Source organism: Pocillopora damicornis, chromosome 10 (assembly GCF_964200805.1).
Source record: "Pocillopora damicornis chromosome 10, jaPocDami1.2, whole genome shotgun sequence".
NCBI lineage: Eukaryota > Metazoa > Cnidaria > Anthozoa > Scleractinia > Pocilloporidae > Pocillopora > Pocillopora damicornis.
The window spans coordinates 18,228,763-18,254,494 of NC_142679.1; the positions used below are offsets into that span (position 1 = coordinate 18,228,763).

Sequence of the window (25,732 nt, forward strand, 5' to 3'; positions counted from 1 at the left end):
GAAAGTTTAATGATTGAGTTCTGGAAAACTCCTTAATTGTGGTTGAAGTGATTTCCACCACAGTATTGCTTAAATCACAAGGTGTTGTGTTATAATTTCCTGGAAAGCAAGCTTCTTCTATTGCAATAAAAAAAAAATTGTAAGGAATAACCCATAGAGCTCTAAAATTGAGAAAAAAACAAAACAAAACAGAACAAAAATTCAAGATTATTTCATGGTTTTATTCAATTATTATAATACAAAATATCTTATCATATTTACATACTCTCAGTTTATTTAAGATGAGAAATACATACACATACAATCTTTTTTTGGGGAAATTCCTTGACAAGAAATAGTCCATTGCACTCTTTTTTGCAAATCAGGCAAAATAGAGTACAGAGTAAATGACCAGTCTTCTCTATGTTTCAAAAACATATGGCTTTATAGAAGTAGTAAAATTAGGGATGTTGTTTTGAACTATGTATACTTCAGAAAAATTCAAAAATTAAACTAAAACAGTTTATTTAAAAAAGAGGCTGAAAGGTTGAATTCCACTTGAAATCCCACTCATTCTTTAAAGGATGCTCTTATTTTCTGATTTTTGAACCTCAAACATGATGGCTGTGAAAACTCTCTCCCTTAAGACTTAAATTTTCCTTATGTCCAAAAAGTTCCACTCCCTACCTATCACATGATCTGTTTATTAATAACATTTTTGGAAAAATAAAGTGTTGAATACTGTAGAGCTCAATTATCCCCAAGCTTGTGTCTTGCAGTAATGAAGGACTAACTTTCCATCTGCTCCAAAACACTAAAACAAAGAATAATTAGCTTCATTCAGTAAAATGTCATCAGATTATCAACGTGTCAGACCCCATTCAGTCATATCTCAAGCTGCTGCAATAAATTGTGTTATAATCAATCCTCTGACTTCCAGAAGTGATGAAAATGTAATTTACTCTAAAAGTAACACTAATATTTACCCAGCAAACAAGTTACAAGAAAATACAAACTCATTAACTATGGGGTAATACTCAGATTCTATACAAAATTCTCTTAAATATCTACAAAGAAATGGATAAAACCATTAGGGAGAAAACTACAAATAAAATCAAAGAAGTGAAGAGGTCATGCTCATAACAAAAAGTCAAACAAGTCCTGGTGGTAGGGGGAGAGGGAGGGGGGTTCATTTTCTTGTATGGGAGATGGAGTGGGATGGTTGTTATTACACTGAGCTGCATATCAGGAGGTCTGGGTTGGAACCCTGGTGGGGTCATTGCATTATGTTTTTAGAGATGCCAGCTCACTCATACAGTATCCCTCTCCACTCAGAAGTATGTAAGGCTATTGGTACACTATCATGGTAACCTGGCAACCATTGTTTGAAGGATGGTTAATGCTATCTACTGGACAAATCTCTATCCACTTGTACTTAATCCTCCTTAAGAATAATCCCTTAAAAATGTTTAATGATTATTGTTAACCCACTCTACTCACATTGTATAAATTCTGTAATGTCTGATCAGGAGTCGGTGCAAAACACTGACCTACATAAACAAACTGAGAAGAAACACATTAGAACACATATTGGAGACTGAGGGTTACATGCAAGAACAAAGTTTTCTCCACAGTTTAAAGTGACAGCAATGCTCCACTAGCACTTCCTAGGAAATGTCTGTTTAGCCCAACAGTAATGTGCTTTCGAACTGGGTAAATTTTACAGCTTTTGATTTTTAAACAGGGTCTACACTCTAACAATTTAGCCTCATGAGCAGGCTGATTTTCTGAACCAGAAGTCTAAACAAGGTAACAGGGTGAGAGTGTGGCAATGTATTGTGTGTGTGTGATACTAATATATTTTTTTAAAATTATAACCCCTTCACTTCAATGAGTGACCATAGAGGAATTTCCCTTAGCCTTTTTAGTCCCAAAAGGGATTAACATGTAACCTCTCCTTGTAATATTTGTGTACTACCCAGCACACAGGTTACGAGAATACTCAAACTTATCAGTTAGAAGCTGTTATCTTGATTTAAAACCAAATTCACATGGCTAATTTACAAGGAAATGTGTGGCAGCAAGAGGGAAGAATTAACAATAAGATCTTGAGAGTTCAAGGGCTAATTGTATCTCTACATTTTCAAGCAGAAGGGTGATGTTAAGAAAGTAAAATATCAACTAAAGATCATTGTTTGATTTAACACCAACTCTCAGAGAACTAATTAAAGGAAATATGTAAAAGACAGTGCAGAGAATTTATATTTTGATCTTGGGAGTTAACAGATTAATTCATCAAGTAAAAAATCAGTCTGAATGTATGAATATGTATTAGACTTGGTTGGATGAGATTGATGTATTGCAGTCTAAATCTTTTTTTCTGACAAGGACACAAAAAGAATGGATATTGACCTAAACAAGGTCAGGCTTTGTAAGGCTTCTGGAACTGATCACCACCCAACCTTCCCTGGAATAGCCTAACCCAAGGCTAACATACCCTTACACCAAGCCCTCAGTTGGCAGTGATGATGGACGTAGTAGTTACATTTTTATTCCCCCTCCCATCTATTTTACACATAACAGTATTTTCAAAAACAAATATTTGCTTGTCTCCATTGACCAAGTGCCTGGTACAGGCTATAACTGACACCCATAAGTACAAAAAGCTTTAAATCAAGTTTCTGAGCTTACTTCACTACTGAGGATCAAAGGAATGAACTCACCAGTGAATCTTGTGGTTCACACTTGATATATTTCCTAATAAATTCTATAATGTATGAGACTTGCTTTGATCCATCCACTACCCACTTCTTTTTCACCATAATAGGGGCATCTCCAGCAGCCTTTAGTAAAACTTCCACTGCAGAAATACCAACAACAACATGCACGATCATTTACGACGATCATGACATCACAGAGAAAAGTAAGATGTAGTTTAAGCGACTTAACTGAAAGCTTATAACTTTTTTACTATTTTTTCATTTTCTAACTTTCTGGGATATGCTGCAACATGTCGTCAGTTGACCTCGAAGTTTAGATATCGATTAAAATACGGAAAATTTACTTCACAGCTTGATTTTGATGTAAGAGTGATAACAATGCCTAAAAAATTAGGTGTGGTTTAAGGGGTTTCACAGAAATTGTGCTGATTTCCTCCAATTCCGCTCTCCAATTCAGCAACAAAAAACGTAATGTCATTACGCTACTAACCTTTCTTTTTCAAAGATTTCTTCGCAGCTTCACTCTTCTGTGGCTGGGAATTATGATTATCCACAGAAACAAGTTGTGTTGCAGCAGATATTTTCCGTTGCCTGTCTGCCAATTCGAGGCTTTCCTCCGCGGTGCCTCCGTCTGCCATCTTGCCGTTAAGGATGAACCCACTTTTCTAATAATTACGTGGTGTAATAGTCATGTTCTGGGAATAAGTCTCACTTAATGAGTTCTTACAACATTCAATTTGGAGTAAGAACGTCAAAACTGTGCAAAATACTGCAGGCTCAAGTAAAAGAATCAAAATGGCGGTTTTGGGGGACTTTTGTTTCTTTTGTTAGAAAGCTTCTAGGGAAAAGGAAAGCTTCACCAGAAATGCCTCGTGGAGTGAAAGTTGAACGACCGGCTCCTGCTGAATCAGTCGAGGTATCATTCAATCTTTCCTCTCTCTTGTTAAAATTAACTCTAGCTAACAGGCAATTTACAGGTCACTCGATCACTCCCAAGAAGAGTTCTCCGTGGGCATGTCGAGGAATCTCCTGGCGTCAAGCTAAAATTGCATAATACTTTTAGGTTTGATGTAATTAAATGGTATCCGGTCAATTAGCCTCCACAACAAACTTGCCACCACCAAACTCGCCAGCACTGAGAGTCAACTCTTCAAGGTGGCGATTTGACACAGACGTTATGTGTAGCCTGTCGTATAAAACTTATATCAAATTAAAGTTAAGATGTAGTACCATATTGCAGAATGGTAAAGGGACTCGGAAGTTATGTGTAGCATCTCAATTATGGAATGTTTAAATGAAATAGAACTCGTTGATATTACGTAGATTATGATCAGTTTGCGTACAGCTATACAAGAGTGACTTCCGCCAAGTGATTTTCGCCGATGTTTATGAAATCGTATGAAACTTATATCAAATGAAGGTTAAGAAGTAGCAGTATGCTGCAATATAAAAGCGCGTACAAATACAGTGAAGTTTACAGAAACGGAGTTGATTTCCTTTCTTTGTTTTGAGCACAAAGAATATAGAAGTAAACAATTTAAAATTTTCGTCAATTTCAAATTATCTCCAAAATATTTGAAAAAAAAATGTTCCAATATGTTTACATCAAATTATTAACTACATGCTTTTTAGGGAGCTACCTCAAAGATTTATAGAAATACCAGTTGCACTATGAGCAAAATACTGTTCATTTGTGAAATTAAATGTATGGCAGGTGGAGTACTTTCAAGAACAAATATCTTGAAATTTGCTATCTTTTTCAGCCTCTTCAGGCTTCAACTGTTGTGATTCTTCACCCTGGTTCCACATTGATGTGGCTGGGACGTGCTACTGACCACCTACCACAAAGCATTCCTCATGTCATTGCCCGGAGGAAACCTCAGCAGTGCACTGTTGACATTCCAGATCAAACCTTACTTGTCAGGGATGGACTTGATCATCCTGACAGTGAAACACAGAAAGAACTTGCACTTAGTGTGATTGAGCAAGCAATATGGTCAAGGAAAACTTCATCTGGTTCACGAAAACATCAAACTACAGTTTCTCAGGTTAGAAGCAATATAATTATTTTCCTTGAATCAAGCTTTTGAGCAAGAGAATCTCCTTTCTGATTGGGATCTTTACTGTATTATACCGTGAAACTAAAAATTGATTTAAGAAATTAGGGACACGCAAATGGATTAAGAAATGCTTCAGTTAAATCAAACTTACATTATTCCGGATCTGGCAAGAGTTGATATCGATTGAACCTTTCCTTCCTTTTCTTTACTAATTTCTTTCCTTATGAGCATGAGTGCTTACCAAAAACTGATCAAAGGGCCTTTTTTCAAATATATTGAATTACACTTAAGAGTGCGTGATGAGCCACCTATAAAGCCTGTGACTTCAAAGATTATTAACCAAATCAAACAATGAACAGAAACTTGTGCTATAGGGGCACTTACACCCATGCTGCATTAATTTTTTGACTCTCTAGATCTGACTGTAAATTCTCTTTGCTGTCTGTTGTAAATTTTACCAAAAAGTAATGATGAGAATATCATGTTGAATCAGGCAATATAATGCCTAGTTGATATTCTACACATACTTTTTGCTTATCACTCCAACTCTACTTGACTCTGTAGTAATACTATGAGTATAAATTACAGTATTGGTCAATCCTGAGAGTTAAGCGTTTACTTGATGAATGAGGCTGTGTCCACAGGTTGCAGCATTTAATTCAAAGATTGAAGCTGAGCACCATCGTGATGAGGAGTCGTCAATCAAGTGGACAGACACAAGCTCAGCACCTCCTGTTATAGCTGGAGAACCTGTTAGTATTATTTTTACTAGTTTTTCTTTGCTGGATGTAGAGCTAAAATAGTGTGTTTGGTATGTTGTAAAGAAATTTAGCTGATGAGGATGAATATTCAGCTTTCTTAGTACAACTACATCACTTGAGAAATTTGAACAATACTGGGCTGTGAGAAAGTTTTTTAGAAACAGTACCTGACCATCAATGAGAACATTCAACCTCCAAAATGTAATTGCTCAATGCAAATGGTTGTTCAACAGTGTTGTGGTTAAAACAGAATTGACTTGGTGTGTATTTCTTAAACCAACTGGTATTTTATTGGATTTGTTGCAGGCTCTATACATTCATCCAGATGAACCATACTCACTTCATTGGCCAATGAAAGGGGGGCATCTGAACCTACACAGTGGGCCAGGGGGGTCACTCACTGCTGTCTGTGCTGATCTGGAGGCCTTGTGGGCATATGCCATACAGACATGCTTGACTATCCCACTGCGAGATCTGGGGGTTAGTGTTTGTACTTTAATTCTTATTGCTTAAATTATTCAAGATTTCTGAAAAGTGTGTTATTTTATCCTGAGTACTTTCAAAACAAATAAATGAATTAGTGAATATTTGATAGCTTTACATGGACTAAATATTACTGATTATATAAATGCGTATTATGGATTTTGGTGTAGCATCTAGACTTCTAATTATTGTTCTTTGATAAAACATCTTTATGTACATTAATGCCTGATGTTGTGCAGTTTAAGCAATTTACAATTTAGGGTATTCTTGGATTGCACTGGGTTTCCCTCATTCTTCCCTGTGATTGGCTTAGAAATCTTTGCTCACCTTCCGAGCCAATCAGATGCAAAGCTAAGACCTGGGACATTTTCCTACTGCTGAGACTTGACTTTGCATTCTTATCGGCCTCTTTTGATTTTTGTTTTCCTTCTGATTGGCCATTTCAATTATTGGTGAAATCTGGTTTTATGGTCCTAAGTCTAAAAGAAAGCACTATTAGCTTGTTAATATTAAACTTATCATTGGCTTGTGAAAAGTGGTAATGGAAAAGTTTGATATAGAGTTAAAGCTTGGAAATTGGCCATTTGATCTCATCTAAAAATTTTCTGAGTACCATCACCATTCTCTTTTGCTTGTTCTAGAGCTCATTAAGATTATATAAACCCTAACATTTTTGGTCTGGTATTTTTTGTTTATTCAGTATTATCGGGCTGTTCTAGTGGTTCCTGATTCTTTGGATAAGAATCACATCAAAGAGATGATGAACATCCTCCTTTGTAATCTTCAATTCTCATCGGCTATCATTCACCAGGTCAGAACATAATATTGTTTGGATACTCCACTATAATTTACAGTAGAGTCCAAGGTTTCCTCAGGAGCACCAAAAAAGTTCTAGGTATTAGGGGCTTGGAGACATTCAGGTTTGAATTTTAGTGTACACCAAGGCAAGTTCACTCCTCAGCAATAACCTGTAGGTTACAGCTGTAGGAAGTTCAGTCAAAATATTCTGGTTTTAGGTTAACCCTTTCACTCCCAAGATCTGACTGTTAAATGAATTCTCTCTTGGAGGAGCTTTGTATTTCCTTGTTAATTACTTTTGAGAATTTAGTGTTAGATCAAGATAAAAATTTCTCTCTGAGAGGTAGGAGTATTCTTATTACATATTGTCTGGAGAATGTATGGTTATTATAGGGAGAAGTTATAGGTTAATCACTGCTGAGAGTGAAAGGGTTATCATAATGCCTGAAGACGTGTTATTCATTGGTTTCATATAGCTCTTCATGAGTTGTATTTGGGTTTTCACAGTTTGACATGTGGTTTTGCTAATACTTTTACTTTTGGCTTTACTATGAGTCATATTTCACTCTAACAAACAGAGTGCAGATTAAGAATCCTTATAGTCATTGAGAGATTTATTGTATAGTTGAAAAATAAGATCAACCCCTATGTCCCTCTGTTTATCAGTTGAATGATTATGCACAATCAAATCTTGCTATTTCCCTCCAGTTTCATATTAACAAATTTAGTACTAAGTGTGTTAAAGTCAATCAATCAATCAATCAAATCAATCAGTCAATAAACTTTATTTCACCACTGGCAATTCATCAGCTATTTACCAAAGGGATCAAACTATAACTACTGGCACACAACTGTAACTATGAACTACATGACATTGAGAAGCTGCTTTTGGTGAATGCCTTCCTTATACAGCATTGCTGATTGCATGTTTAAATGATCCAAGGGATTCCATGCACCTACCCTCAGAAGGAAGGCTATTCCACAATGAACTGCCACTATCACTGAAATTACCTTTGAAATAATTTATGTCAGTAATCGAACATTTAGTTTGTTCTCGGAGTCCCTTCAGTTGTATTTATTTGTTTGTAGCTTGCATTCAAAGAATTTCAATGTTCTGACATATGATATGATTTGCTTTTCTTCATTTATTACAGGAGTCAGTGTCCTCTGTATTTGGTTGTGGCCTAAGTGCTGCTTGTGTTGTTGATGTTGGAGATGAGAAAACCAGTATTTGTTGTGTAGAAGATGGCTTGGTCATCCCTAGTTCACGGTAATAACATTTTTATGGCTGGTCTTGCAAACATGTACACTGTGCAATGTAAAATTTTGACTCAGAACTGCCAGCACACAAGATTTTTTTTTTCAGTTTTATTTTCAATGTTCAAAAGGACATCTTTGACATGGAGTCATTATGAAATTTTTTTTATATTTTCACTTCTTTTCCACATCATGTTAGCATTTTGATTCTTGTCATTTACTATTTTGAAGTCTTTTCTCCTCTCTACATGTCTGTAAGTAACAAATTTATGTGGATGACAAAAAGATTTCATTTGTGTTTTTGCATGAAGACATTAAAGGGTTGATTGAAGCCTATTCTGAAATAGATATAATTGTAATAATAATTATAATAATAATAATAATAATAATAATAAGTATTATTAATAATCAGTTACTGTATCAAAATATAGTTTAACTGACAAGTTGATGCATTTTAGACTATGGCTTCAGTATGGAGGAAGAGATATAACCAGAGCCTTTTTCTGGCTGCTAAGAAGGGTGAGTACTCTGCAAGTCTCATAAAAGGTACAGCAGTAAGAGAATGGGTCCAGGTTTCTGTCACAGGTAGGGATTACATGAATAGGATGTTGGCCCATGAGAGATTACCTTATGCCCAGCCTTTCCTTGGGTTCCACTGACAGTTTCCTAGTACCCATGAATACTCATGAATGGAGACTGAGGCACTGTGAAAATAGAGGGTCTTGACCTTGTTGAGGACTCATTGGCCAAGACTTTGTGACTTTGGCTGACCATGGGGACATGCCTCCCATTCATACTTTAAATAGTGCTCATTAAAGGAGCTCAGTGGGTTTTGCTTTTAAATTATCTAATCGTAGAGTGGTACATTCAGCTCTGCTTCTGGTCTCTATAGGTAAATTTTTTGGTTTAAAGTTTACTGAGTCATTGTTTTCATGTCACAAAGATTATATTTAACCTGAGAGAAAATGTTAACATGATAAGCTTAAAAAAGAAGGTAGAAACAATAAAAAGCATAAATATATTAGGTTGGTATGGGAACATGGAGAAAATTTTTGGAAAGATTTCAACAACGACCCAAATCTCAAGAATAAACTTGTTGATATTATATTATATTAACAGTAAGTTATGCCCTGAGTGTAGCTCAATTAGGTGATTTCAAAGGCCAGACATTAAATTTAAAACTGTTGTAGAACTAATAACAATAGTGTTTCTTTCTGAAATGCTCATAATATAAATTAATATATAATTTTCATCTAGGTCAACTTTCCCTACAAAGAGTGTGATTCCAACAACAGACTTGACATACTTCTTCTGCATGAGTTAAAGGAAACATTTTGCCATCTTAGTCAGGTACAGTTATGCAAATAAGCAAGATAAAAAAAATACTAAATAGATGTGCCTGTTCAAAAAAGCTTGAATTCTTTCATGGTTGGCTAAGTTGTGCAATCCTAGCCGGTCATTGCTGTTAAAACTTCTCCCAGCTTCTGTAGCACAGAATGACCAATAATGTTACTATTCCTGTTGAATGGAATGTTAGTTTATTACAAAATGCTATCCTACAGTTTTTTCAAGTTTCTCTGTCAGTTTAGTGGTACAATTTATCTTTTCTATTTTATGAAGCCTATTCAAGTAGTGTTTTGAATTGTACAATATTCAAGAGAAAATTTTGTGCACATCTGAAGGGCAACAGTAAGTGGAAAGGACCCTCAAGGGGTTGGTTTAAGGATATGTTCTATTTCAACTATGAAAGTGGGATATCAGATGTTGTATATTCTTTGTATTCAGGATATTGTTGGTGGTCAAGTGCATGAGTTTCAAGTTCATCGTCCTTTTGAAACCCCTCGTTCATACCAGTTGAAGATTGGAGATGAGGCAATTGAAGCACCAATGGTTTGTGGATAGAGCCTGAGATCTTGTTTTTCTAGAGAAGAATTACTCCCTTTAGTAATAAACTGTTGGAAGTAATGCCTGACTGGTACAAAAATGAAATGAAAATATTTAGAACTGTGCCAAACATTTGTCTTTAAAAAATAAAATCTTAAAATTTGTTCTAAAGTAACATTACAAACCCTTAAGAGTGACCAGCATCTAATTTCTCCTTACAGTTATACTGCTGAATCATTCATTAAGATTATGAGAATAAAGGAAATGATTGCCAACCTAAGAAGTTTTGATTGTTAACCTTTGATTGAGTTTTCTTTGTCAGTACCAAAGGAAATGTATAGGAAAGAGGATGTAAAGGTTTAACACAAAGAGTTAGATCAGATTGTAATTTTTTTCTTGTCTGATAGTTGTTTATTCATTTATAGGGAATGTTCTTCCCTCAATTGTTTGGTATTGTTGGTGAGAAGTTGGTTTACACCAAAGATTCCCAGTATGATGACCCAGAAGACTTGTGTGATGACAGATACCTGCTTGAGGTAAGAATTTCAAACTTCTGCTCCACTCAATTTTCCTGGCTCAATCGGACACTTGCCTAATATGATAGGGTTTTGTTAACTGAACTTTTATACTTTTTTAATCGGTTGTGTCAGTCAAACTGATTCCTTTTGATATTAACCACAAAGAAAGGAAAGGGTAAATATCCATCAATCTCCATGTAATGTTCAGCCATACTTGTGCACTGTAATTTCATTTTGTCATAGTTTGGTTTCCCTTCTGTGGTTCTTAAACCACAGTTAAAAATGGGTCAAGATCACCATGTGCATTTCTGTGAACCCCTATTTCATTTAGGTTGTAAAAACTATCGGATCAATGTCAGTATCTAAGTAACTGCCCCCCTACCCCTCCCCTAACCCAACATCAACCCTAAATTGTTATCAGTTGACTGTTGTTGTGTTAGGGGAGGGGTAGGTATGCAGTTGCTCAGATACTGACTTTGATCCAAACCATGGAGAATGAAAATGAAAGATATCCAGCAGTCTTGATATCACATTTAGCCGTTGCCACATACACAAACCACAGTAATCAGATTTTGCCATGAGTGATTTCATTATGGTGCTTTTCAATCCACAGTCACAGAGAGGACAGGATCAGTCTAGTAAGCAGTCTTCTGGCTCAAAGATTGGACCCAGTACTGAGACAGTCCCAGATCTTGAGCAGAATATAACAACCACCATGAGGACTGGTAACAAGGAGATGAAGTTTGTGTCTGAGAAGAGTTTGGGTCTAGATCAAGCAATATTACACAGCATTAATTGTTGTCGTGAGTAAATCACCTTCACAGTTGGACATTAAATACAAGGCTTCACTCTTAATGGAAAACTATACGTTCTGTGTACATGCCACCTTTTCAACAACAAGGCTGTCAACAAGGTTGTCAAAAGGCCCTAGGGTGGGGGCTGTCCTGGTGTACCGGTACACGAGGGAATTCCTTTTGTTTTCATAACCATACATGGAGTTATGACGCAGTTCGTTAATGTTTCCTTCTTTTGTGTGCCGGTACACGAGGACACAACCCTAGGGTGTTGGATTTACTTGACGTCAAGTCTGTGAGAAGTTTCATTGGGGCTGTGTCAAGTCTGTGAGGGGTCTGCAAAGGGACAATAATTGGCCACTTTACCACTAGTGCTGCAGGGCTTCAGAGCCTACTCCCTAGCTACTCTTCATTAGTTATTTTTTAGAAGGAATCACAAGACTTCTGCAAAATTAGAGAGAGCCTCCTGCTCCCTAGCTACTCTTCATTAGTTATTCTTTAGAGGGAATCACAAGACTTCTGCAAAGCTATTGAGAGCCTCCTGCTTCCTGGCTATTCTCCATTAGTTACTCTTTAGAAGGAATCACAAGAGTTTTTATTCAAGACACCATCATAACATGTCTGTTGTGTTTTCTAGATACTGCTGCTCCTGAAGAAACAAAGCGTAAAATGTACAGTTCAGTTTTACTGATTGGTGGCGGTTTCATGTTTAATGGTGCTGCAGCTGCATTACAGTCACGCTTACAAGCAAAGTTACCTCCATTGCACCGCAAACTTGTTGATCAGGTTGAAGTGATTGCAAGACCCAAGGTAAAAAAATGTTTTGGTAACTATTGTTGAAAAATGCAATAAGGTTTTTACCTTTTATTGTCAGATATTTTTAGAGAATGATGCAAGTTTGTGAGAACATTTTGGTTTTTAATTCAGCACTTTCAAGCTCTCATCTTTTTCTGCTTATGAAAAAAAAAGTTGCAATCATCATGTCTTTCATTTTTACCCTCAAGACAATCTGGTTTATTCTTACCTTACTGAACCATTCGTACTCAATCTGGCTTTTTTTGCCTTTATTTGAGAAAAAATCAGAAAATGTCTTGAATTTTGTCAGAAAACTTTTATGAAATGATCCTGAATTTGTGTGAGCTGGTATCTTGAATATTACAATTTTTACTCATTTTTCTTTTTGTTTTTTTGACAGGAAATGGATCCACGGACAATTTGTTGGAAAGGTGGTGCAGTGCTTAGCATCTTAGACTCTGCCCAAGAACTGTGGATCAGCCAACGTGAATGGACATCAATTGGTGTCAGGGTACTCAGGGAAAGGTCTCCTTTCATTTGGACAATATGTAATTAAATGTAATTAGTACTTCAAGCAGTGGAAAAGCACTTCAAAACCTTCAGTAACAAGCAATTTTTTTGAGCTGAGGAAGTAGGAACTCACACTATGCATTGTGAAGCATTTTATTACTGACAAGCTCTCAAGTAAGATAAACAATATTCCAAACTTAAAAAGAGATGATTTAGGTTCTCCACGGGCCCCAGTAGCCTTTCTCCTTGGCTACTTTTGTTGCCATTTCATCGGCTGGTTTCTTCAGAGAAGGGACAACCCCTTTCATATAATACTGAACTCTTTCCTGCAGTTTCTCAACCTCATTAGGAAGCTCCTTGCTGAGATCAATGTGCTCAGTTGGGTCAGCAGTGATGTTGTACAGTGCAACCTTTATCATAGAAGGTTCACTCAAATTCTGTTAATAAAAAGAAGACAGTCACTATGCTCCATACTTGTTCATGGCTGTTAGTGAAGCAAAGAAAAGTATGAATATTTTCTCCATTTGCATTGATATTTTTGTCTTTCAATAAATTAAAGAATTGTTGTTGTGTTCCAAAAAAAAAAAAGCCATTTACACATGAAACTTGGTGCTTAACTTATCTCAGTCAACCTTTTGCTGATTATCATCAAAGTTCCTTACTTCCCTGTTAACACCCAAAAGAATTTCTCCATTACTAATTAAAAAAAAGCTTTCTCCTGGACTCTTCCACAGTTTTTTTTCTTAGATTTCCTTTCATTTGTATGTATACTCCTGGTCAGTTCATGCTAGGAAAACTGGGATGTGTTCGAGCCTGTATGAAAGCCAGTTTCATATGCAACACGTAAATGCCTTGTAATGTTGAAAGAAGTGGCTGCTTTTGTGCATGCAGTAGATGTGTTGAGCACATCACATCATAAACATAATGAGAAGGAAGCTAATGGTCAGAGTAGAATTAGTAGGAAAATATAAAAACAGAGAACCTGATCAATCTGTTGGTACCCTGGAGATAATTCTGGAGGCTTATACCATGTGAGATTAGGGACACTCATCAACAGCTTCATGTCATTCACCCGAATCGCAATCCCATCATAACCGCCATCAATATCCCTCAAGTTGTTGTTGCTTGGTGCTAAGTCAATGTTGTGCAGAATCTCAGTTCTAGGTGAAGGGGCACCTTCTGATATTGTTTGCCATATATTGAAACCATCCAGTGGAGGCACAGTGGAATCTCCCTCTGTTAATCCTTGAAATGTAAACCAAATTTGTTTAGATATGAAGTTTAACTACCTGTCTGTCTCATGCCCTAGACAAGAGCCTCATGGCTGTTACCCTGTAATTTGTTTCTCCATTGCCAACCACTTAAATGTGAGGGGAACAAATGCCATCACCTAAGGCCTTATATTCAACTGAAAATAGGGTGTAAGGTTTTTAACCACTCCTTACTAACCATGGAACACTGAAAGTAGAGGAAACAGATCATATTTTCTCAAGTCCTTATTTGTGAAGCCAGACTATAAATATTCTTCAGATGTGCTGGTCTCATTCTTGAAATATTATTACAGCTATTATCATTATTATTATTATTATTATTATTATTATTATTATTATTGAGCTAACCAGGGTATTACTAAAATCACTGATTTCCCAACATTGCATAGTACAAGAAACACAGCAATTGGTATGAACCTGAGCAGAAGGCAAGTAAATTATTTTTTGTCACAAAAACATTGTCACACTTCCCCAAGTTGAGCCATCTGAGGTAAAAAACAAAAATGCTTTCCAATTGTTACCTGCCAAGTAAAGGAGAGTTGGGTACCAGTCTGTTACATGGAGGAGTTCAGCACACTTGACACCAGTCTTTTTCAGCATTTTTCCATGAACAAAGCCCACCCCTCTGAGCCCTCCCTCCCATAGGGATCCTTTGTGACCACGGAGGGGCCAGTTATATCCACCAGCAGGAGGAATACCACCATTATCAGTGGTAACAATCAGTAATGTGTCATTCCACAAACTACAAGACAAATTGTTCACATTTATGTAGCACAAATTGCTAATATTGTTTAAATGTGATGGGAATTATTGCCTTGCAGGATAGCAAATGGTAATTGCAAGACTTTGTAAGAGAAAAGTCATTTTGGATTCAGCCAAACAACCTGGATTTTTTCAAAACCAAAACATAAAGTAAAAAGGTCTACATTAAGATCCTCAAAAGGAGAGTTAACCCTTTACACCCTAACACCAGCATGCATATTCTCCATACTGTTCTCTATACACTTCCTAATGTGCTGGCAGGGACAATTTGTTTAACAATCACAAGGTTTTTCAGTTGATTATCATTTCCTTTATTCTCATGACCTTAATGTTTGATTCAGGGGTGATACTGAAATAAGAAATTAGATGCTAGTCACTCAGGGATTAAAGGGTTAATCAATCTACAAAAATGTTCCTTTTTTTTCCTGTCAATGCCTGTGTTAGGTCAGATTATTCTGATCAGTAATTCAATAAACAAGGCCTGCTAATCAAACTTAAAACAGGCTTGTAGGAGATGACTGTTTACTCTGACCAAGGCATACCATCCTAACATCAAGCCTAGCATGGCCACAAGTTCTCTGGTTTACTTGGCAAAGCATTTCAGTTACTCTTTCCTTCAAATTACAGCTTAAAAGTGTCCAAAGAGTCTGTCACTGTATAACAAGGGCACTTTATCCCTTTAACTGTCAAGATCTGATGGTTAATTCTCCCCTGAAGCAGTGACACATTTCCTTGTAAATTTAGTTATAAGATTTTGGCATCTAGTACTTGCTAACTTTGAGTATTCTTATAACCTGTTTTCTGGGTAATGTTTGGATGTTTTATTGATAGAAGTTACATGTCAATCACTTCTGGGAGTGGAAGGGTTAGCTGTAATTTGGACTGACATTTTAGTGCAAATTTCTGTCTACTCTGCACTCACCCTGATTGCTCCAAAGTTTGTGTTACATTCCCAATTGCTTCATCAACTATGTCAACCATTGCAGCATACTCTCGTCTTGTCTTCTGATCAATGAATTGGTACTTGTCCACATACTCTTGGGGAGCTTGGGTTGGTCCATGAACATTTTGAAAAGGCAGGTATAAAAACATCGGCGATGAGGCATTATGAGATAGGATAACTTTCTGTGCTTGCTGAGGGGAGTCAAACAATAATTACCTTTCAACACGTTAACCCTTTTACTCCAAGGAGTGATCAATTTGTTATTTCTTCATACAATATCAAAACATGGTTAAGCAAAAAAGTGATGAGAAGAAGAAAGTGTATCAACTAAGGAGTGTGTGTTTGATTTCATACCAAATTCTCAGTGACAAAACTATAAGAAGTGTGTGGTTGACAATAAGGAGAATTGATAACTAGATCATCAAGGGCAGAGGATATTTAGAGGGAGGGAGGGAGGGAGGCAGGGAGGGAGGTGGTCATGGTTATGAATTTCTGTGCATCTTGCATGAGGTGGCTTCTATGGTGGGTCTACTTTGAGTATCAGTGGCCTCATATTTATGTGGCAATGCTTGAATGCAAGACTATCATTGGGATAAGGGGGTTAACAAAATCAAGAGCTCAAAAGCGACAAGATGTGAAGTTAAAGGATTGCTTTTTTTTCAATATGACCATCAGAAGTATAGCCAGCTTTTCACCTGGTTGTAGGCCTGTTCCCTATGAGAGTTCAAATTTTGTTTCAACATTTGCAAGAGTCATATTATAAATGTCAAGCAGGCCAAAAAAAATGGTAAGCCCTGCAAGCCTTCAGGTCGAAAGGCTGGCTTTGTCCCTGACCATTGTATTCGCCAGTTCTATAACTCTTTGTTACCTTAGCAAACAGCCTAGCCGAATACAATCCCCCTTTATCTTTTACTGGCTCCTTGTTGTCATGCAGATCTAGAATACCATACTTTTCATGATTAAAATGGTCTTCAGACCCTGTATAAAAACCATAAAATGAATCGAATCCACGGTACGTTGGTGTATAAGGCCATTCATAAAAACCAAGATGCCACTTTCCAACAATATGTGTTTCATAGCCTGCCAAAAAATCACAACAATTACATTTACATAGCTAATTTATTACCAATGATTATATCCACTAAAACTAAAATGGTTAAGAAGACTTAATGTATCATGCTCTCTATTTTGGCTCTAAATGCCTAATAACTAAGCCTATACATCAGCACTTTGGATGGACCATCAAGCAGAATTCCTGTTGAGATCTTGGGAGCAAAAGGGTTGATGCAAGAAGTATGATAGGGACATCTTCATGACTTCATGTAAATCAGAGCAGTTTTAACAACCAGTATTTAATTTAATATCACTTGTTATTAGCAAAAACAAAGAACTGTTAAAAGATTTTACCAGCTCTCTTAAGCATCTCTGGTAGGGTTGTTAAGTTCAGTGGTAGTCCATATGGCTCTGCTGGCCGTATCACTCCATGCTGTAAACCTGAGAACATTAATAATTATTTCATAAATATTTATTTGAAACGGTGCCAATAACATTTAGAAAGCTGGAAGAAATTTCTTGATGAAAACAATATCACTTGAAGAGAGCAAAATCGCATGCAGGCCGACTGCATTTTGTAATGGCAGTTTTACACATTGCTACCCAACGTGGACTAAATGTCAATTGGAAGGAACTGACAAGAGCACGAATTTCCCACGCACAATGAAGAGGGCAAAAACGAAATAATTTGTTTAAAGTACTAATTCCTGAACAAGGTAAAAGATGAAAATTTGTTATTCCATCACCCGTCAACAAGTCAAAATCTCCTCAAGATACGCCCTTTCACAACGCTATCGTGAATCTCCACGGAAATATTGTTTACACATAGAAGAATTTAGTTAAAAATCAACCGATCGACTTGTAACGCAACGCGATAGTCACGTTGTACTCACTGTATACTACGCACTTAAATAGTTTAAAATTTAATCGTTGAAGAGGGTTTGAGATTTCCTGAAGTTTTTCAATATCAGAGCCAATATGTACCCCTTAAACAGTCAATCTAAAATTTTATGCTTGATATGTATTTCTCTGCGTTGCCCTATGGGCTAGAATGCCACACTATGTATGGATAAATAATATAGAAAAAGAGAAAAAAAAATGTTGATGAAACTTTTAATAATATACCTGTGTGGATGGGATATCTGCCGGAGAGGAGAGCACTTCTTGTGGGAGAACAAATCGGTTGCACGTAATAATTGTCCAAGATGACTCCTTCGGCTGCAAGCTTGTCCATGTTTGGGGTGTGAATTTTGGAACCGTGAAATCCTACATCGCTCCAACCAAAATCATCAATAACGACCAACACGATATGCAAAGGCTGACTACTTCCTCGAACAACAAAAGATACAGCAGAAAAAGTTAAGAAAAGTGGTAAAAGTGTAGATCGCATTCTGCAAAACCAATCAATGTAAAGATTTCCCGTTAATGTGTCAGTGACCTCCTGGGACCGTCTCCAGTCACGAGACACAAATCAACTTGTTTTTAAGTCACATGACATTATATAATGTTGTACAAACGCACACAAACCTGAAATTCTAACGATGTCTCCGGCCGTTTTCTCCGTTTATTTTTTCTTGGCTGTTCTTCATTTAGTTAGCAGCTTGAAATCTCCGCATATAGTCCTGGTTGTCATCGATGATCTAGGTTGGAGTGACTTAGGTTTTCAAGGATCTAAAATTCAAACCCCAAATATCAACACACTGGCGGCCCAAGGAGTCATACTGGACAACTATTATGTGCAGCCATTGTGTACGCCAACACGAAGTACCCTCATGACTGGAAGATATCCCATTCATACAGGTACGTGAATATGAACACACAACGCGTGATTTCGCTGATCATAATTTCTCGGTGCCTGTAAAATACTGTGACAGCGATCGTTGTTAGCGTTACATATTGCTTTGCGTAAGTCACACAATCACAGAGAAATGTTGTTAAAAAGATTCACTCTGCGGTGCTTTGCTGTGTTCTTAGGCCTGCAGCACTTTGTCATTGAACCTTCTCAGCCTTATGGAATGCCACTGAATATTACGACCTTGGCACAGAAGTTGAAAGAGGCTGGTGAGTTTTTGGTTTTTAAGTTCATCTGGTTTAAGGTGTATATGTCCCATCCTCAAAATGAAATCCAATGAGGGTACTCTCAGTAAAGATACACAAAGGTATGGGTTCTTTTTCTAGACAAGGTGTGATCTAGAGGATTGATAGGTCTGTGTATAAACCCTGGTAGGGTTACTGTGTTGTATTCTTGAGCAAGACAATTTAATCTCACAGTGCCTTAGTTCATCTACCCAGGGGTATAAGTTAGTACCCAAAACCTTTTGCAGGAACCTGGCACAATGACTATAGACTATTCCATGAACTGGTATCCTGTGCAGAGAGTTATACTGATATTCCTAGTTGCTGCATGCTACTGAAACTGGATAACAAGCTCTACCTTGATCTAGAGGATAAGGAGTCAGTTCTATCCTTATGTCATTGAAGGAATTTACAGCCTGACCCATAGATGTTAAGTAGTTATAATGAAGAACAACATCAGTTTAACCCTTAGTCATATTCTCCATATTGTTCTCTATATACACTTTGGTGAAGAGAAGGATAATTTGTTGGACAATCAAGAGCTTCTTAAATTGCTGCTCATTTCCATTTTTCTCATGACCTTTTAATAAGTAATAAAAAAATTCTTAGCTGTTAAGTAATAAAAAAAAATTGCCAGTTTCGCCTTTGCTGTTCCATTACCACACATTCTCAATGTCATGAAGGCAAAAAAAGAGTGTTGATGAGCATTGAGTAGGATGTTGGTACATCTCATACAGGAGCCATGAAATTTCCTTTACTGCTTTATATAATGTCTATTCCCACTTGTAAGTTTTCCCACATGTAATATGATTAAAAAAAAATGTGTAACCTAATAAAGGAGACTTCATTGTTGGAATAATTTTGCAACTCACAAACATAAATGATGGTTCCTTTTTTAACCAATGGCCTTCAAAAGCTCTTATTTTTTTTCAGAAGATTTCAAAATCAGCAGAATGATTAAGATATTGAATATACCCTATTTTTTATTTTTGGCTGGGAAAGGCTTCCAAAATGACCAATGTTACCCTGAATGTCATTACTGAATTTTGCATAGTTGACATTTTTCTCTCAGGAAATAACAGCCAATTAGAGCAATGCATTTAACAACCTCATGAACTACAACATTGGACAAGCATGGAAAGTTGCCTCTATGGAAACACGAGCTTAAAACATTATCAAAATGCTTAGCTTTGACTTTGAGTAAATTAAAAAAAAGCTGCTGAATTCTTTTTTTCCAGGATATGCCACTCACATGGTTGGCAAATGGCATCTTGGCTTCTATGAATGGGAATACACCCCAACCTACAGGGGATTTGACTCACATTATGGGTTTTACACAGGATGTGGGGATCACTATACACACGAACGGCTTGGGATTCTGGATCTCAGAGATAACACGTCCCCTGTACGAGACATGAATGGAACATATTCTGCAAACCTATTTACCAGAGTAAGGAAAATTTTTGACAAAATGAATATTTTAGGCTTACTTGTAAAGGTGTTTGGTGCGAGATTTAAGGCAGTACTTTGATTTTTTCCTCTGGTGTGTTGGGTAAAGTTGTTCTATATCTAATTGGATTCACAGCAAGCACAGAAGATTATTGATAACCACGACTCTTCAACGCCCTTTTTCCTCTACTTGCCTTTTCAAAATGTCCACTTCCCAGTGCAAGCTCCACAAAAATATATTGACAAGTACAGCTTCATAAATAACAAGATAAGGAGAACATATGCTGCCATGTTGGATATTGCAGATGAAGCAATTGGCAATGTGACAAAGAGTCTGGAAAAATCAGGGTAAGTGACTTTGCTCCTAACTTTGTAGACAGTGCAGACATTAGCCTCTGGATATCTTAAATCTGGGAAGGTTTGATTTTGCACATTTCCCCCACCCAAAATCACTTCACAAATTATTCCTATTATTCCTAGTGTTCTTGTCATTATTGTTATTACCGAACAGTAGGTGTCCCAACTGCTGTTTGGGACATGAGCCTGCACTCTTCCTCCAGCCCCTGAAGTTCCTTATCTGAGGAGGATATGAAGAACAAACTCCTTTTGAGGAGGATTTGAAAGGAAATAGAACTTAATCAAACGATAGATTCCTGATCTTTTTGCAACAACCAAGCATGTCAGCAGCTCACTTGCAATCAATTTATTTAAAAGTAATGTTCATATTTTCTTTCTCTCTTATTCATCCTCTTTTCCTTCTTTTTTCTCCTTCATTCACCATTCTTTCTTCTCTTTTAGTCTATGGGAAAACACAGTATTTGTTTTTACAACTGACAATGGAGGTCTACCAGAAGCAGGTGGATACAACTGGCCACTGCGAGGTCAGAAGAGAACCCTCTGGGAGGGAGGGGTTAGGGGCGTGGCTTTTGTCCATGGAAATATGTTGGAGAGGAAAGGCGTTAAAAGCAGAGAACTACTTCACTCAACTGACTGGTATCCTACTCTGATAAAACTTGCAGGTAAGATACAAGTGCAGCAAGGTACCTTTTTATCGCAACAGATTTTAAAATACAACAATATTCTCTCGAAATTTTGATGTTGTCCCCCATTATTTAATGACCAAAATCCTTATTTTTTGTTTGTTAGTTTTTTTCTTTAATCCTTCAGGGACCAGTTGTTCAAAAGTCGTTCAACCCTTAACTCTTATCAAACGTTAAATTTGGTTTGAAATTCATCCTGTTTGAAAAGGTGCAATAGTTTTGTGAGGTTTTAGTTTATTGGAAGGCAAAAGTGGTGCAAAAAAGCGAACATTTGAAAACTGTCCGCAAAGCTGCGAGGGTAAAATTGGTTCTAATTCATCCTGTATGAAAACGCAAGATAGTTTTGTGGTGTTTTAGTTAACAATTGGTTTTGAGAGCGCGAAAGATGCGTAAGAGTTGCTCGAGGCGTAGCCGAGAGCGACTCTAGCTTCTTGAGTGCTCTCCAAACTTCCCAAGTGCTTCATATCTCGATGAACACACAGCTGACTCATGAACCAATTGTTTTATAACATTTTCAACCCGATGGAAAATTTTTTCTGGAGGGATTTGTTTGCTGACGTCATGAGCGTGCACAATAGGAATATGAAGTACGCTCGCGCAATTGAATTTGATTATACAAATTTACTAGCTATGTTATAATTAACAATTGGTTCATACATCAGCGTGCGTTCATCGAGATATGAAGCACGCGGGAAGTTTGGAGAGCACGAAAGATGCGTAAGAGTTGCTAGAGGCGTAGCCGAGAGCAACTCTAGCTTCTTGAGTGTTCTCCAAACTTCCCAAGTGCTTCATATCTCGATGAACGCAAAGCTGACGCATGAACCAATTGTTTTATAACATTTTCGACCCGATGGAAAATTTTTTTATCGAGGGATTTGTTTGCTGACGTCATGAGCGTGCACAACAGGAATACGAAGCACGTTCGCGCAATTGAATTTGATTAGACAAATTTACTAGCTATGTTATAATATATTTTGAGGCAAAAGTGATGCAAAAAAACCAACATTTGAAAACTGCCCGCAAAGCTGCTGGAGTAAATCAAAAGTTTGTTTTCACTGTGGGTTATCCCAACCGTGTTTTAAACCACCCCGATGTGTTTGGGATTTAACTGTGGTTAGCTGATGCAGAAACTTCATGTTCTTATGACAACGAAATCTTGTTTGAAAAAGCCATGTGGTAACCTGCCTCTTCAAGGGTTCTCTCATCTGCACTCTGAGGAACAAGCGCGATGTGCAAGCGACTGATGACAAGCAAAGCCCGAGGGAGCAAGGGGAGGAGAGAAATTCTTGCTCCATTCTTCCTTTGCGCTTATTGGTTTTTAAACTGAGGGAAGTCTGGGTTCGAGGCAGGGAAAGGGTGTGTCCAACAACTACTTGTTCTTTGTGATTACCTCAAGCGATTTAAGAGGCTCAGTTACACTGCCAGGGTTTATCTTGGTTTCCTTCATGCAACTAAGAACACTATAACTCTTATTGGATAGGATACAACACAAGTTATCCCCGAGCATCTTCTCATGATTTCTTTACAGTTTTCCAGTACTCATTAAACACTCTTCAGGAGAGAGGTCCTCTGACAGTAAGTTGTGCTTATGTCACCCTCATGGGATGCTGCGCTTATATCGCCATCATTTTTTTACGAGAGCTGAAAAAATAATAAGAGCAAATTAGAGCACGTCCTACCGCTAAGACATACAAATTTGCATAAATGGGGTAAGTTTCTAAAGAAACTGTGGTGCTGCGTCGGTGGGAGAATACAACAAGGTAATTTGGTATTAGCAACTGAGTTGATAAAGTAAATTGGCCTTCGTAAAGAGTTTTAAAGCTGATGTTTCGAGCGTTAGCCCTTCGTCAGAACGAAAGACGCAGGGTTAACGCTCAAAACGTCAGCTTTAAAACTCTTTACGGTAGCCAATTTACGTTATCAACTCAGTTGATAATAGTAAATTACCATGGTATAAAAATTGGAGACTAGCTGTGGCTAAGATTCTTCGGACTTGAAAATGTTTCGAACTTCTGTCATTTAGGAGGTAAAGTTGACGATTCTCCAGTACCTATAGATGGCTTTGATGTGTGGGACACAATTTCCAAAGGGAAACCTTCCCCAAGAACAGAAATTCTTCTTAATATCGACTTAGCTCCAGAAGAGAAACTCCGTGAGATGATGTCAGATGACCCACCATATCAGGGAGCGGCAATTCGCGTCGGTGACATGAAGTTGCTAGTGTCCTGCCCCAATTCAACATGGTTTAAACCCCCTGAACTGCGAGAAAGGAGCACTTATGATATGGTGAGTGAAATAATTCTGATGTAAGACTAGATGCTGTAGCCTTTTGTAGTTGTTGTGTTTTGACTAAAAGAAAGAGATGGTTTTTTGATACTAATATAATTTTTCAAACCTTAAGCTGTTGTTATTGAGCTAGGGGTCGATTAGACTTCCTTTATATATTGATTTATATCTCAGAACTTTCATGATAGAGGGCTTGTCGAAGTTGCTCTGTATAACATCACCGCTGACCCCACAGAACATACAGACCTGAGCCAGAAGCTCCCGGATGTGGTAAACAAATTACAAGAGAGGCTACACTTTTACAAACAGACTGTTGTGCCACCTTTAAATAAACCTTCAGATCCGCTTGCTCGGAATGTTGCCCTAAAGAACGGTTGTTGGACACCTTGGAGAAGTTAGTGAGAAGAAAGTGCAGATCAAAACACTGAGATTGATACTTATTCTTCCAAACTTATTTGATTTATGAAGGAAACCGCGTAATTCTCATATTTGTGTTCTCCCTGTAGATAGCGTTAGTTAACCATCGTGCTGTGTCAGGCTTTATTTTAGGGGTGGGGACGGGGATAGAGAGGCTAGGGGAAAATTTATGACCATGATTTACATTGGGGGGGGGGGGTACTTTTCTATTAGTGGACGATACGGGAACGCTCCACTCCTGAGTGGATGTTTGTTTCAGGCCTAAGGTTAAAAACGGAAAAATTTATTGTATGAGTTAACAGATAGAAAAGGTCATCTACTGATAAAAAAGATAACAAAAATTGATGTTCAGGCGAAAAACAGAACGGGAACGACACAGACGATCTATACGAGTTTGACTGCTGGTCGCGTATCGCGGGTCACGGGTCGCGCCTTTTAAAAAGATTTGTTTTAGCGTTATTAGCGATAAAATTAATTTATTTCACCCCTTCAATTTTCCTGTCTGCTTTTAAGTTGTGGTCAATGATGTATTTGAGTGATGTGTGCATACGTTAATCTTGGAGCAACAGACCATCGAGTATGACCGTCATATTTCAGTTTTCACGAAGCGAAGCATTGAACCCAAAGTTTAAAGCAAAGGGAAAACATCTTAACTCCACTTCACTGTTTTGTGCGTCAGTCCAGAGGATTTGGATGCATTATCATCAAATTGTTCCTTACCTAAGGTTAGCGTTATAAAATAAACAGAGGGCTGGGAAGAACAAAAAACTTTTCTTCAAGAGGAGACGAAAAACGATTTTTCCTTTTCGATAATTGTAATATTGGTTTCAAATATTAAAAAAATTCAGTTTTGATGTCTTTTTCGAAATAAGCACCAAACGCCACACACAACGATGCGTTATCGAATAGGAAACAAAAGACTCTACAATATGCAGTGTCCCTCCTAAACTTTGCGAGTTCTTCATCTAAATTCGAGAAGGTTGAAAATTTGCCCATGTTCTCAGTTAAGCCTTTTTCACTCTGTTTGACTGTTGTTGCAATGACTAAAGATATACGCGAAAAGATTTCTTCATTCCTCTTGGCTGACAGAACAAGGAGTGTAACCGGACACGCTCAGTCTTCATAGAAGCATGACGGTTAATAAACGGCCAATAAGCTAAGTGCAGTCGTATGTAAGAGATAGTCTACTCAGTACACTATCTCTTACAAACGACGCAAGTTATGCAAATAATTGACGAGGGATTTCTGTGTGCGAAGCTCCAGTAGCGATCACCCTTGGTTGCTGGCGTTTGAATACGGAATCCAGGGGAAAAAACGATAAACAAAGTGAGCTGGTAGGTCTTAATCACTTGATCTCTCAGTTACTTAAATTTACTTTACGCCCCAAAAAAGTCAAATTCAAGAAGTTATGATTTACATGAAAAAGAAAAACAGTGCTGAAAGTTGAAATTTAGTTCAGAGAGTTGAAAGTAAATTGATTGGCACGAAAGTCACGATAGCCAAAACAAACTGGTGGGCAGGTTAGTAAAAAGTAACGTTTTATTTGAGAGTTTGGAGGGCAATGCTAAGAACAAAAAATGCCCCAGCGAAGCACAAACAACTGGCTGAAAGTCCGGAAGTCTTGTACTTCCAAGCACGGCTATGAAGAAAGTCTAGATACTCACGAACATTTCACACAACAGTGCGTAAGAAATGAACCAGGGAGGTAAGAATCCAAAGAAACTGTTGTGCTACGTCACTGGAGTTATCAAAGGATAATTTAGTTTTAGGAGGTACTAAAACAGTGGAGGGCATTGAAGGTGCGCTTTGATCGGCTTAAAACTCCGAATATCGTTTCCTATTCACCTCTGAGCAACTGCGGGTGATATACCCTTAA

General features: G+C 37.4%; 4 protein-coding genes across 5 annotated transcripts; 2 read left to right on the forward strand and 2 right to left on the reverse strand.

The window, feature by feature from the left end:
* Window positions 1-200: 200 nt before the first annotated feature.
* Window positions 201-3,358, reverse strand: LOC113673663 (autophagy protein 12-like). The gene is made up of 4 exons (XM_027190080.2): window positions 3,190-3,358; window positions 2,703-2,839; window positions 1,480-1,542; window positions 201-793 (listed from the first exon to the last, which is right to left on the reverse strand). The coding sequence occupies exons 1-4, from the start codon at window positions 3,335-3,337 to the stop codon at window positions 734-736; spliced, it is 408 nt and encodes a 135-aa protein (XP_027045881.2). The 5' UTR covers window positions 3,338-3,358; the 3' UTR covers window positions 201-733.
* LOC113673635 (actin-related protein 8) lies at window positions 3,305-13,020 on the forward strand. The gene is made up of 13 exons (XM_089186042.1): window positions 3,305-3,615; window positions 4,463-4,747; window positions 5,404-5,511; window positions 5,827-6,000; window positions 6,704-6,814; window positions 7,956-8,071; window positions 8,517-8,577; window positions 9,316-9,408; window positions 9,844-9,948; window positions 10,368-10,478; window positions 11,074-11,263; window positions 11,892-12,064; window positions 12,450-13,020. The coding sequence occupies exons 1-13, from the start codon at window positions 3,415-3,417 to the stop codon at window positions 12,603-12,605; spliced, it is 1,884 nt and encodes a 627-aa protein (XP_089042168.1). The 5' UTR covers window positions 3,305-3,414; the 3' UTR covers window positions 12,606-13,020.
* On the reverse strand, window positions 12,697-18,427 carry LOC113673636 (arylsulfatase B). 2 transcript variants are annotated; one of them, XM_027190050.2, is made up of 8 exons: window positions 18,116-18,427; window positions 17,714-17,913; window positions 16,943-17,029; window positions 16,404-16,615; window positions 15,515-15,726; window positions 14,352-14,572; window positions 13,542-13,804; window positions 12,697-12,996 (listed from the first exon to the last, which is right to left on the reverse strand). In XM_027190050.2, the coding sequence occupies exons 2-8, from the start codon at window positions 17,820-17,822 to the stop codon at window positions 12,772-12,774; spliced, it is 1,329 nt and encodes a 442-aa protein (XP_027045851.2). In that variant the 5' UTR covers window positions 17,823-17,913; window positions 18,116-18,427; the 3' UTR covers window positions 12,697-12,771. The 2 variants fall into 2 exon arrangements, with proteins under 2 accessions (XP_027045851.2, XP_027045850.2); XM_027190049.2 differs by lacking the exon at window positions 18,116-18,427 and having other exon boundaries at window positions 17,714-18,073.
* On the forward strand, window positions 18,078-24,919 carry LOC113673638 (arylsulfatase B). The gene is made up of 7 exons (XM_027190052.2): window positions 18,078-18,388; window positions 18,563-18,649; window positions 19,903-20,114; window positions 20,250-20,461; window positions 20,912-21,132; window positions 23,177-23,439; window positions 23,614-24,919. Exons 1-7 carry the CDS (start codon window positions 18,130-18,132, stop codon window positions 23,836-23,838), a joined length of 1,479 nt encoding a protein of 492 aa, XP_027045853.2. The 5' UTR covers window positions 18,078-18,129; the 3' UTR covers window positions 23,839-24,919.
* The last annotated feature ends 813 nt before the right edge of the window (window positions 24,920-25,732 follow it).

What these genes read in the sequence shown, in the direction of transcription:
- LOC113673635 (XM_089186042.1), top strand. Translation starts at nt 3,415, where the DNA reads ATGAGTTCTTACAACATTCAATTTGGAGTAAGAACGTCAAAACTGTGC. An exon ending in CTCCTGCTGAATCAGTCGAG is followed by an intron (nt 3,616 to 4,462) that starts GTATCATTCAAT and finishes TATCTTTTTCAG; the next exon opens with CCTCTTCAGGCTTCAACTGT. An exon ending in CATCGGCTATCATTCACCAG is followed by an intron (nt 6,815 to 7,955) that starts GTCAGAACATAA and finishes CATTTATTACAG; the next exon opens with GAGTCAGTGTCCTCTGTATT.
- LOC113673638 (XM_027190052.2), top strand. Translation starts at nt 18,130, where the DNA reads ATGTCTCCGGCCGTTTTCTCCGTTTATTTTTTCTTGGCTGTTCTTCAT. An exon ending in ACAGAAGTTGAAAGAGGCTG is followed by an intron (nt 18,650 to 19,902) that starts GTGAGTTTTTGG and finishes CTTTTTTTCCAG; the next exon opens with GATATGCCACTCACATGGTT. An exon ending in AAAGGAGCACTTATGATATG is followed by an intron (nt 23,440 to 23,613) that starts GTGAGTGAAATA and finishes TTTATATCTCAG; the next exon opens with AACTTTCATGATAGAGGGCT.
- LOC113673663 (XM_027190080.2), bottom strand. Translation starts at nt 3,337, where the DNA reads ATGGCAGACGGAGGCACCGCGGAGGAAAGCCTCGAATTGGCAGACAGG. An exon ending in GTGAACCACAAGATTCACTG is followed by an intron (nt 1,543 to 2,702) that starts GTGAGTTCATTC and finishes GTTTCTTCTCAG; the next exon opens with TTTGTTTATGTAGGTCAGTG. An exon ending in CATTACAGAATTTATACAAT is followed by an intron (nt 794 to 1,479) that starts GTGAGTAGAGTG and finishes TCTTTGTTTTAG; the next exon opens with TGTTTTGGAGCAGATGGAAA.
- LOC113673636 (XM_027190049.2), bottom strand. Translation starts at nt 17,978, where the DNA reads ATGCGATCTACACTTTTACCACTTTTCTTAACTTTTTCTGCTGTATCT. An exon ending in AGAGATGCTTAAGAGAGCTG is followed by an intron (nt 16,616 to 16,942) that starts GTAAAATCTTTT and finishes ATTTTTTGGCAG; the next exon opens with GCTATGAAACACATATTGTT. An exon ending in CGGCTAGGCTGTTTGCTAAG is followed by an intron (nt 15,727 to 16,403) that starts GTAACAAAGAGT and finishes GACTCCCCTCAG; the next exon opens with CAAGCACAGAAAGTTATCCT.